Source organism: Lactuca sativa, chromosome 7 (assembly GCF_002870075.4).
Source record: "Lactuca sativa cultivar Salinas chromosome 7, Lsat_Salinas_v11, whole genome shotgun sequence".
In the NCBI taxonomy this organism is placed as follows: Eukaryota; Viridiplantae; Streptophyta; class Magnoliopsida; order Asterales; family Asteraceae; genus Lactuca; species Lactuca sativa.
Window position 1 is genome coordinate 60,768,519 of NC_056629.2, and position 12,263 is coordinate 60,780,781.

General features: G+C 34.1%; 2 protein-coding genes across 3 annotated transcripts; one reads left to right on the forward strand and one right to left on the reverse strand.

The window, feature by feature from the left end:
* The first annotated feature begins 967 nt into the window (after positions 1–967).
* On the forward strand, positions 968–4,295 carry LOC111883877 (uncharacterized). Its single transcript, XM_023880206.3, has 3 exons — positions 968–2,048; positions 3,533–3,718; positions 3,809–4,295. Exons 1-3 carry the CDS (start codon positions 1,527–1,529, stop codon positions 4,091–4,093), a joined length of 993 nt encoding a protein of 330 aa, XP_023735974.1. The 5' UTR covers positions 968–1,526; the 3' UTR covers positions 4,094–4,295.
* A 4,671-nt stretch (positions 4,296–8,966) lies between these two features.
* Positions 8,967–10,805, reverse strand: LOC111883839 (chloroplast processing peptidase). Of its 2 annotated transcripts, XM_023880165.3 has the most exons (5): positions 10,239–10,803; positions 9,967–10,104; positions 9,648–9,734; positions 9,481–9,548; positions 8,967–9,269 (listed from the first exon to the last, which is right to left on the reverse strand). In XM_023880165.3, exons 1-5 carry the CDS (start codon positions 10,713–10,715, stop codon positions 9,089–9,091), a joined length of 951 nt encoding a protein of 316 aa, XP_023735933.1. In that variant the 5' UTR covers positions 10,716–10,803; the 3' UTR covers positions 8,967–9,088. The 2 variants fall into 2 exon arrangements, with proteins under 2 accessions (XP_023735933.1, XP_023735934.1); XM_023880166.3 differs by lacking the exon at positions 9,967–10,104 and having other exon boundaries at positions 10,239–10,805.
* Positions 10,806–12,263: the final 1,458 nt, after the last annotated feature.

Sequence of the window (12,263 nt, forward strand, 5' to 3'; positions counted from 1 at the left end):
GGTTTATCCAATAGAGGTTCGCATGGTCGACATTGTAGGTTTGTGTATGGTTTAGAGCATTCGTCAAAGCACAGGTATAGGTATATCCGTATATGGGGTTGCACAAAGTCTGATAAGCATGATATAGATGTAAATGTTTGGTAGAGATCAAGAAGAAGTTGTGTGAGCTTATAGATGTTCATTTTGGTTACCCAAAGTCCAAAGAGTTTTGGTTGGATAGAGATCGACTATCCATTGCTTTCGTTTTCGAGTTCGAGTTTGGTAAAGGTGTTTGACTTTTCAATTGTGATATGTTGGGCTTAGTTTGTAAGCCAAAATGTAGAGTGTAGGTAAAAATTAGGTTAAACCTCCAAGTCTAGGGGACAACTGTGATAATACAGGTTAACTTTAGGGACCTTTCTTTAAATAGGGAAAAAAAAAGTCTCAAGTTTTGAATGTATGTAAAATGTCCATCAAGAATTAAGAGATCTCAGTTGGCCATATTGTTAATTCTTCTTGAGAATTTCCTCAGGATCATCGTTTGCTTCCGTTATTGGCGCAATACAAATTCAAATTTGATCAATTTATTTTGATCTAATTTGAAAATTTTTAAACAAAGGATAATAATGCGCCGAAAAATAGAACTAAACGTTGGAAATTCTTAAATTCTTTATAGCTGTAAACGAGGGTTTCCAAATTCAAATTGGTAAAAAGTCCAAAAGTCCATAACTATTTTTAGGGGTTGTGGTGGCCTTTTGGACCTGCCAACTCATTTCCTTGTCTTTTTTTTTTTTTCGAATTCAAACAGTTATTATATATATGTGCAATAACAAAAATTATTGTAAAACTATATTAAACTTTAATACAAACAATTTATAAAGTTCTAGACACTTTATTATGATATCGACAATTTCTAAGGCTATATTAAATAAGTCACAACTAGCTCTTTTTTTTTTTAAGGTTGGTATATTTTTGACAAGCCATGAAAATAGTTGTAAGCTAGTTCTCTATAGTTGTTGCCCGTTTGCCATCTCACTCATTGTACGATGACAATTAAAAATAAATAAAATCTACTTTATCCATTAGTTTTTATCAAATATTATTTTTTATTAATTTATTTATAAATACCAATCAATTTTAATACCTTTTCAACTAGTACTAAGGAATGCTTTGAATTCGTAATTTCCTAAACCCGATTTTAACTCGTTTTCAAATAAATAAATCTATATATTTTAGTTATCTTTCTTGGGCCTGGGCCCATAAATAGAACTCAGCCGAAATTTCACTTCCTAGTATAGACACATGTTTTGTTTAAGGTTCCATGATCCCGATGGAAGCAACACACACGCATCCGTCACCTTCGACATTCTCTGCCCACATGAAACGGTCTCTTTCCATTTCCGACATCATCGCTTCTTAATCTCTCCTAAACACCTTCAAATCTGTGTGGGTTTTCTCGTTTCTCCATCAAATCGAATCGAATCCGATGAAGATTTCTCCCTCAATTTCTGTTCGCCATTGAATCCGGCCACCACACACACAAAAAAATGAGCACCGAGAAGTTGGAAAGCGATGTAACAAGTCTCGGCGGCAGCAGCACGTCGTCATCAACGTCGCCGAAACGAGATCGATCTCCGACAACATCGTATAATTACTACGTTCAAAGTCCATCTCGCGATTCGCATGATGATGTTGATAACAAATCCTCAACCAACAGTCAAACAACTCCGACTCACAGCTCTCCGAATGACTCGCCGTCGCATCCTTCACACTCACGACCGTCTTCCTCCAGCGCCAGTAGAGTTTCCGGCCCCTATCGAGCTTTTGCGGTGACCGGAAAACACCGCGTCCATTCGTCTTTTAGGAAGAGGAAAGGGTGGCCGCCGTTGTTCAGTGTGATTGACGAGGAAAATGAAGATTATGAGGACGATGATTACTTCCGAGATAGAGAATTCATGCGACAATGTCGGATTATGATGGTATTGATGGGATTGGTAATGAGTTTTACGGCGATCTGTTTCATCACATGGGGTGCGAGTAGGCCTTACAAGCTTCAAGTTCATATGAAGGTAACTTTATCGTATATAAATAAATATATATACTCAAAAATCAAAATACTTGAGTTTATTACACATATTTTTTACAATATATAATCACAAATTTTATAATGATGTCATGATGTGTGTGCTAGCAATGTCATTTTACTTTCACATTTTCTTTCTGATATGTCCACTAAAAATAGTTTATCTTAGATATATTTTTGTAATCTGTCAATTTTATATTTTCACATGTTCTTACAGATATATATTGGAAATAATTATTTTGAATTATTTACAATGTTATTATATTTTTATTAGAATGTCGAGTTATATCAGATTTACTAGTTGTGAGACCCATGTATGATATTAATTTTTTTTTTTAAAAAAAAATTAAATATAAATGTCAAAATATTTAAAAACTTTGAATTTATAAGAAAATAAGAAAATTAATGAATTATTATAATATAAATATTTTTTATCTTTTAAATTTAAATAAATAAAAGAAACTAATGAGTTTTAATTTTAGGAATTTTGAAATTAAAAGGTAAGTTTATTAATGAAATTCATATCAATTTATTATTATATTTATTGTAATTATTACATTAAAATATTATGTTAAATTTAATAACATCGAAAAACTCATAAAATGACATGTGGAAAAAAAAATCAAAATAACCACAAAATGATATTTGGCAAATTGAACGAGAGTGTGACAAATGGAAAAAAAAAAAAAAAAAAAAAAAAAAAAAAAACCCTTCATTTATTAGAGATGATTCAATTTTTATCAAATTAACTAAATAATTAATTAATTAATTTGGTACAATATGATTATGTAATAACAATTTTTCATAGAGAATTTTAATAGTTTTTTTTAATAGACGAAAATATTATAATTGCCATGATTGCAAATTCACAAAACATTTGATTTATTGGTGTTTTTGTCCAAGCGTGTAGTTAAAAACAATAAAATGTATAACGGTGTTTTTATCTTTTAAATAATAGCAAATAGACATACCTCGCAATCTACTCTAATAAATGAAGGTTTTTTTGGCACATGTTTTCTTCTCCTTCATTTAAACACATGGCATTTTCTAGAATTTTTAAATTTTTTATTTCCCACTTGTCATTTTATTGTATTTTTTATTTTATTAAATTAAAATTCCACATTTAATATGTAAGGTAACATATATGTAAGGTATTTATTAGAAATGGTTTATATATGTAATGTATTCAATACATTAAAGCCTTATTAATTTTAATAATTCAAAAAATTTCTCATGTTTCTTATAAATTCAAACTTTTCAAATTGTTGAAATTTCATATTTAATTTTTTTTTAAATAAACTCATGTAATACATGGGTCTCATACCTAGTTTTAAATATTATGATTACACTATTTGGTTGCAGCTATATAGTAGGTGATGTTATTTTTTGTGAAATTAATCTATCATGAATATTTATATAACATGAGTTTTTGCCTTTGTGACATGAATCATCAACATTATGGTTTTGTAGAGTTGGAAGGTGAACAATTTCTATTATGGAGAAGGAACGGATTACACCGGAGTTCCAACCAAGTTCTTGACTGTAAATTGTACGGTGAAGATGAACATAGAAAACCCTGCCACGTTTTTTGGCATCCATGTCTCTTCAAGTTCTTTAAATCTCTTTTATTCACAAATCGTGGTAGGAAGTGGTCAGGTAATTAGCTCTTCATGCCCATTTTCTTCATGGGATTTTAACCTTGAAACCTTTCAATTTACAATGTTGTATTCTGTTTGTTATCATTAGTTTGTGAACTATTATCAACCGAAGAAAAGCCAAAGGACAATGTCAGTGAATGTTGAAGGTCGTAAGGTTCCTCTCTATGGAGCTGGTATACGTTTAGCTACATCAGACAACAACAATAACAATAGTGTCCCATTGAAGTTAGAGTTTGAGATTCGTTCACATGCCAATTTGGTGGGGTGGTTGGTAAAGACAAAGCATCGACGTCAAGTGTTTTGCACCATGGAAATTGACTCTGAGAACAATAAAGTTATAAACTTTAAGAGGGAATCATGTTCGTATACGTGAAATGAAAATCAAGATCGAAAGTTGCTTTTATGTTTCTCTTATTTTATGAACATCACTAGCAAATGAGTAATTCTAGTTACATATGTTTCCTATTTCCTATTTGGTAGATTTTCGGTGTGATAAACCACAGTCGTTTCTCTTGGATCTTGCATCATTTGTAAAGGATTAATTTCACTTTATATATCTAAAATGTGTTACTTTAGTTTATTTTTTATTTCTGATGACTTACATATGTAAAACTACAAATTTTGAAAAAAAGAAACAAGTCAGGTAACTTCTCTAAGTTGCCTAAAACATACTCAAAGTATTACTCCTCCTAAATCTTTTTGTACAAGAAATGATATTATATTGATTGGTTCTCAACAAACTAATACATACAAGAACATAAACAAGAACCCAATGCAAGAGTCATATATTTAAAGGTTGCACTTTGTGCCTTAACTAGACTACAAGTATACCAAAACTACATAGAACTAGCCAATATAAGAATATGGTATTGTCAATTAGGTTGGGTGGTGAGTAAGTAAGGAAATGGAGTTTAGATGTTAAAGCGTCCTAGAAATCGAAGTATGTTGCCTAAATAGGAAATGTGTGAAGTATATAGTTATGAAAGAATCCCTTGCTTTGTAATGTATTTTATGATAATATGCATTCCAATATCATAGGTATGTGTCTCAGAATAGCTAAAGATTACTAGAAATACAAAGTAATGAAAGTACACTACCTACATAAAATATCATCATAAGTATGATGCCTAAATGAGAATAACTAAAGTATGAGATGAACGTACATGTGTGTATTTGGTAGTGCATTTATTAGTAGATATGTAGTGTCCCATATATGATGAAGAATGTCTTATAGAGTTATGGGTGTGAATACAACCAAATATAACTTTTAAAAAACACCATCTCTCTTATTGTTTGTCCACATTAAACGAGGGTTTAATCTTCATGTGTAAAGTCCCATTTTTACAAAAAAAAAAAAAAAAAAAAACTTTCCTTTTTAATTAAAACTTCACATTTATAAGATCTCAGTTAAGAAAACCATTTGTTCCAAAATACATTTGTTTTTAAAAAAACGTTTAATCTTCAACTATGAGCCAAAGCTTAGTAAGTTCCTCCACAATACCACATACCACAATACACATACAATGCATGCACACCGGGCCCACAACATAAGACTGGATTTTCCATGGGCCCAAAGCATAAGACTGGATTACCCCCGGGCCCACAACATAAGACTGGATTGCCCTCGAGTTTGTTGGCCTACAGCACCAAGTAGTATTGTTTCAAACCAACCGCTCACCTGAGCCTCCAGCCCACGAATGGTTCCTCTCTCGTGCCTACAACTTACAGTTGGCCTGCATCTGGTATCTTGGCCTACACCACGAAGCAGGACCGCCTCAACATGATCCACCACAATATGTCGACAGATGAAACAAACAAGCAATCAAGTAAACACATAAGCATGGGCAACTATCTACCCAAGTCTACCTATCTAACAACTCACTACCATATACTAGGCCTCATACAACACATTATGTCACTACCGTCAAATCTCCAAGGAATGCATAACTATATGTAACCAGAGGTGAGATAGACATTCGAACATGTGATCCCACTCTATAGCCACAACCAAACAAGGAACATGAAAGAAAGCCTAAATCAAGAGTTCTCAGGCTATCCTACGTGACTACATACAACCCCTATGACACTCCACTAGATGATAAACAACCTACTGGTACTCTAACCAATCTACCGGTACTCTAACCATCATATCATTACTCATATATCCTAACATACAAGGATATATGCTGCAATACGTAGTATAGTGAGGAAATTCACCTAATCGAAGACTCAAGGAAACACAACAACATGCTTACTCCATGTACTAATCACTCCTGCAAACCGATAAGCTCCAAACCAAGGTGGAACCTTAATTAATAACTCAATTCCTTCAAGTTTGACCTAAAGTAAAACTCATCAAAATGTCAACGACCCCCACGTCATGGCAAACTCTTGGCCACATTGTGGCCAACTAAGGCAAAACAGTCGATCATCAGAGCACCACCACGCCATGGCAAGCTCTTGGCCATGTCGTGGGATTTGGTAGAATGCCAAATTCTTCATTAAGTGTTTAATCCCTAAAGATCTAAGCCCAAAACTTCAGATATACTTCTATTCAATGACTTAATGGATAAAGTTCCCAACTTTATCTATTAGGACTCCATTCAAAGAATAGATCTACAACCCTAAATTCATTAAGTCCTTAATGAGGCTATAACTTGAGCATGAATGCAAGATACACCAAACCTAGAAAATTCATCACAATCTCTGGAGTTCTTCAAACTCCAAGAGCATCCAAGAAAGGGACCAAAATCTTACAAAAAGGACTCAAACTTATAACAAGAAAAACATAAGTCAAGATGATAGCTTTATACCTTCAATCACTCAGAAATATGAAGAAGATAGTGGATCCAAGCTCACTCCTTAACCCCTTGCACAAAGATGGACTTCTCCTTTCCTCAAGCTTCTCCCAAAATCCAAGAATAAGCTCTAAATCAAAAAAATCAAGCCTTCAGTCATGCCCGGATGCTAGGGTTTCGTTCGGAAGGGATGAAGGCTGAATAGGATGCCCTAAACCTTGAGTTTAGGGGCTTGAATATGGAAGAATCCCTAAAAGATCATGGGCTTGGGCTGCAACAAATGCCACGTTGTGGCCTTCCTCTTGTCACGTCGTGGCAGACACATGATACATTATCCATGCATTTGACATGCCACGTCGTGGTGCTCAATTCACCATGTTGTGGCATAAGGTTTTTTCCCAAAATCCTTATCTTGGCTTCCTCTGAGCCCTCAACCGATCTATTCTCGAAAATGGGTGTTACATCGTGACACCCAAGTGACATTGTTGGTCTAAGCGAAAGGACACTTACCAACTTGGTGGGGGATAGTTGGAAATTTAAGAGGTTAAGTTTACAAGTTGGTAAATTACCTTTGTCCTACATATGTGGGAGGAAGAATATTTTGTGGGTTTATAAGGCTTTTTTATCCTTACACCTTCAAAGATTTTAATGAAGGTTAAGGGTTAGGTCCACATACTTGCCTAGCCAAGTCATAAACACAAGATACTATGTTCGCAAAATAGCACACATTTTAGGCGCACTTTGCATGTCGTATCAGTTGTTGGGAGCTGAGAAGATTTTGATTTTTGCGGAGTTTAGGTTGAATTGAGTTGGATCAACCTAGTCGATGTTTGACAATGTATTGACTTTCGGATAACCAATAAGGAAGCTTTGGGTTTATCAGTTTTCCATTGTTGTTGAAATGAGAGATAACTGCACTAAATCCAAATCACGGGATTCTACATTGAGACTTACAATCATTGGAGTGCATAAAACCTTTTAAGGACATGAGTCATTTTCGTGTATCTACCACTCAAGAAACTGCAATCTTGAGGTTGGTTTTAATTTTCTGTCTAGTCTTTTAATTCGTCCGATAACGATATAATATTCTTCTACAACATTTCATATGATCTAATTGTGAACGATCGATATGATTTTTGGACGAAAGTTGGTAACTAAAAAATAATAATATGATTTATTATTTGCGACTAATTGACATATAATTCACAATCTTATTTATGGACTTGTTTGCTTTAGATATCACTAACGATTTGATCACAATACGAATCATCAGATGGTTTATTAATCAAGTCTAAAATACAATATAAGATGCGTGTGGGTGGGTAGGTAGGTGGTCTAGGTGGGGAGGAGCTAGTTGTATACGTAGGCGTAGGGGTGTGTATGTGGAGATAGGTTGGGTGGGTTTGGAGTTTGGGTGGAGGTATGTGTAGGGGTGGGTGAGTTGGTGGTATGAGTATAAGTGTGGGTGGATGGGTGGGGTGTGTGAGAGATGATGATAATCATTTGATGAATCATAGCTAAAATAAAGAGGAAGTGGGAGGGCATTTTTGTCTTTTTAATAAAACATAAAAAATATATAAAATCCTTGCTCTTAACCACAGAATGACAAATTCCTTAGAACATGAAATTTAAAGAATTCAAATTCCTTTGATTTTGTCGACCAATGCCATTTTTATACAAATATACATTTCAATTTCTTCGAAATCTATGATGACAAAATGGTCTTAGTTTTTTGTTTTGTTTAATAATTAAAGGTATTTTGGCAATGTAATTTTGGTTTAAGCTTCTTTCCCAACTATATTTGTATCTTTTGGTTTGAAAACTATTTAGGAGGTGTGACTTTGAGTTTTAGATTATCTCCATTATTCAATACTTTAAAGAGTAAACATCGGGTATACTTACAATGTTTTCCTAGTCTAACAATTGTATTTTGACATGTCAATCCTAACACTTTTACTTTGACATTTGTTAAGATTAGAGGATCCTTTCTTTTAATCAACAGATGGTTTTTCTCCAACTGTGGTTTCCTACTTGTTGAATAGTACAATATAATCTCTTTATATCATAGATTTCTTCTCCCTTTCATAAACTTTCTATGCATGAAAAGAGGTAAGAGATGCATTTTCCTCAACTTGTTAAAAAAATGATACTCCTTTGTAGTCTCATTGAAGTATTGGTGTTCAGAAGCTAATATATTTCAAAATATAACAATTTTTAAGTCTATGACATCATTTGTGGAATGTAATATGAGGAAGGAAGTCTTCGATGCTCTCATATGTTCCATGTATAAGAATAGATCAGCCTGAAAAGGATGGATCCACATATGTTTTATAGAACAACATCAATTATCTCACTATTTTTTTCTCACACAATTTAGATTTTTGCAACCATATTTACTTATATTTGTTACTATAAAATTCACTTGAAAAAAAAAAAAACTGTAACACAGACACTAAAAGTTTTACTCAGATTGAAGGAAAATGATATTAACATTTAACAAATAGTCGAATTTGGAGGAAATAAAAATGATGAAAAAGTTGTGTTGAGAATCAAAAGTCACCATGAAATGCCTATTGAGATGCTAAAGAAGTGGAAGAATCTTGTTGAGGTGGTTGTAAACTAGTTGTGCTGATGATGTTTTCCGGCTTGTCAGTGGCACAGCCGCCAGGTAGGATTGTGCCGCCTATCCTTGCTGGCGGCCAATACCGCAATACCGATCTCCCGATTATGTTTTTTGAAGGTAGGGGTCCCCTAATGCAATAAAAACACAAAAGAAAATAATAATAAGAATTTTGAGGATCATTATTTATTACCCAAAAAAAAAGATTGTTGAGGTGGTTCTAATTTCTAAACTAGTGCTGATGATATTTTAGCTACAAATATTACTTGTTTAAACAATGAACAAGTTTTAAATAATTTATATAAGTTTCTATAAAATGATAAAAATGAGAAGAAAACTTACCACACATGTGAATCATAGCTGTTATTACGATTGTCACCCATCACAAAAACATAATTCTCGGGTACACGCTGCAATACAAAATAAATAAATGAAGCAGATTTAGCATGATTTCAAGATTAGGGTTTCATAGTGGATTAGATCATAAAAGATTTTTACAATTTACATACAATTTGATTCATTTCATATTTGGGTGCTTCTAGAGTGAAGTCTTCATTTCTGGGTACCCCGTTTACTATTAGCTTCCCATTGTGTACCTGTGATGCAAAAGTTTGCAAATGTTGTTGGGTTATAGCAACTAATTTCAATTTTAACCATTTTCAAACTCCAATGACCAAATTAATAAAAGTGAAAGTGTGTTGCTACTTCTTGTATTGAAAAGGTGCTAATTTTGCATCAAAGTACAAGTGCATATGATATAAGTATATAACGACCTAAAAAGAGTTGCATCAGATTATGATATTTGGGGGGATAAATCAAGAAACTCGCCTCAACCAAATCTCCTGCCTTTGCAACAACTCGTTTAATGAACACATCATTATCCGTATATCCAACCTCTTGAAGGACTGGAGGGCTTTTAAAGATCACAATATCATTTGGGCATGGCTTTCTAAAATAGTAACTAACCTGAAATCATATCAACAATCAAGAAATTTTCAAATGAGGAATCAAATAGAAAGATTAATCGTCTAAACATGAAACCCGGTTGTCAAATTGAACAAAAACAGTAGCTTGAAACATAAATTAAGCAAAAAATTTACCTTTTCAGCGACGATTCTATCTCCTACATCAAATGTGGGATACATAGATAATGAAGGAATGAATCTGGGCTCTGCTATAAACGATCGAAACGCAAGAGAAACTGCAAGCGCGGCGAAAACCGTTTTAGCATCATCGGAAGTGAAGTCCACCCAATCTGGTAAAAACCCACCTTTCTTCTCTTCATTCTCATCTCCTCCGTCTCCTCCGCCGTCTCCACCACCACCGCCACCTCCACCGTCTAAATCCAAACCCACCTTCAATTCCTTAGCCGGGTCTTTAATTCCATGGCAAGTTAGCTTGCGAAAGTGAGTTCTATGGTTTGGAGGGTTACTAAAGCCTAGAAATTTGGGGGGTTTTATGATGGGTTTATAACAGGTATTGTTGAAAGCTAGCGTGTGTGATGAACTGGTGGAATTGAGAGTCAATTTCGGGTAGTGGAGGGAAGATAACGGAGGGAGGATATGCGAAGACACCATTTCTATCTTCGAAATCCTTGTGGAAATTAGTTGTACAGTTTTATTAGGTTACAGAAGGAATTCAATTTCACGGCAAATGAATACGAATCAAATGTAGATAATCTCATAAAAATAAGTAGTTTTCAAATGACTTTTAATTTTTATAGGGTTATAAATTATTAAATTATAATCATAAAATTCATAAGTTTTACACCTTTATCTAAATTAGTCCTAAATTGATTTTTGTTAACATTATACCAATATTTATGTGTTGACTTTTGTATTAGAATCTAGTAACCGGTTTCACCGGTATTGCCGGCTACACGAAGAAGGGATAAAGGGTGTTTTGGGGTCTTTAATGTTGGAATTCAAATTCATCAAGAAAAGGGTTTCTATCATTAGATAAAAAAAAAAAACTCTATAAGGTCTTCTTCTTCATGTGGACTCTTCAACAACATCCGTTACCAAGGCATTGGTGCGAATACTAGGGCTTCAGAGTTGTCACGTCCCAAGACATGTCACAACCCCCGATGTTATCCTATGTAGATCAGGAATGATGGACTTTCGACGACATTGATACTAATCTGAATCGATACACGATTAAATTCGTCTCGATTCATACTAGGGGACTTAATGAGATATGATAAGGGTTGACTAACTTTCCGAATTGATTAGCAAATCAAAACTACTTTATCTGACCCGAACTTGATTCCCTGGATTTTTGTAAATGGGTATTATAGCTTATTCCAGGTTGTAATAAAGGTCCGCTTACCTCCTCGTAGAGAAACTGGCAAGTGATGTTGTTACCATTAGTCTTACAGTACTTCCAACCCTAAACATTAAATGTGATGGGATGAGGCCCCGTACGAAGGACGGAAGGCAACGAGTCCCAAGACAGAGGGAGTACAGAGGATGCTCGATAAAGAAACCCAAAAGTGAGAGAAAAGGTACGTCGAAAAATATCCCTTAACCCTACACATGAAAATCTTCTAGAGATCTGCAAGATAAAGTTTGTATAATTTGACAATAGGTGTTGTCGAAACCTTAGGTGATATTTTTATTTGAGGAAACCTACGTTAAATGATATTCAACAACTATATGCGGCACATGAAGAAAAACATGATTTTTCGGGTATGCTTGGAAGCATTGATCGCACACACCGAAACTGAAGAAATTGCCTCGTGACATGGAAATGTCAATATGCAAGTGGTCATCGTGAAACGTCTTCGTTGGTATTAGAGGATGTTGCTTCTCATGATTTATTGATTTGACATGCTTTTTTCGGGGTTGCAGGCAGGGGTGGGAATTGGTTCAGTTTTTTGGTTTTTCAGTTTCCTCGAATCGGTTTTCCTCGGTTTGATTTTTTTTTTGTTCAATTCGAAAACCGAACCAAATTGAATTCAAATTCTGTAGACCAAACCAAAAATTGAATTCTAATTCGGTTTGGTTTTGTTTGAAAACCGAGGAAACCAAATATAAACTTAAAAAAATTTCAAACATAAATGAAATTGTTTTAACATAGAAACTTAAAGTTGCAAACAGAAATATCTAAAGTTTCATACAAAATGA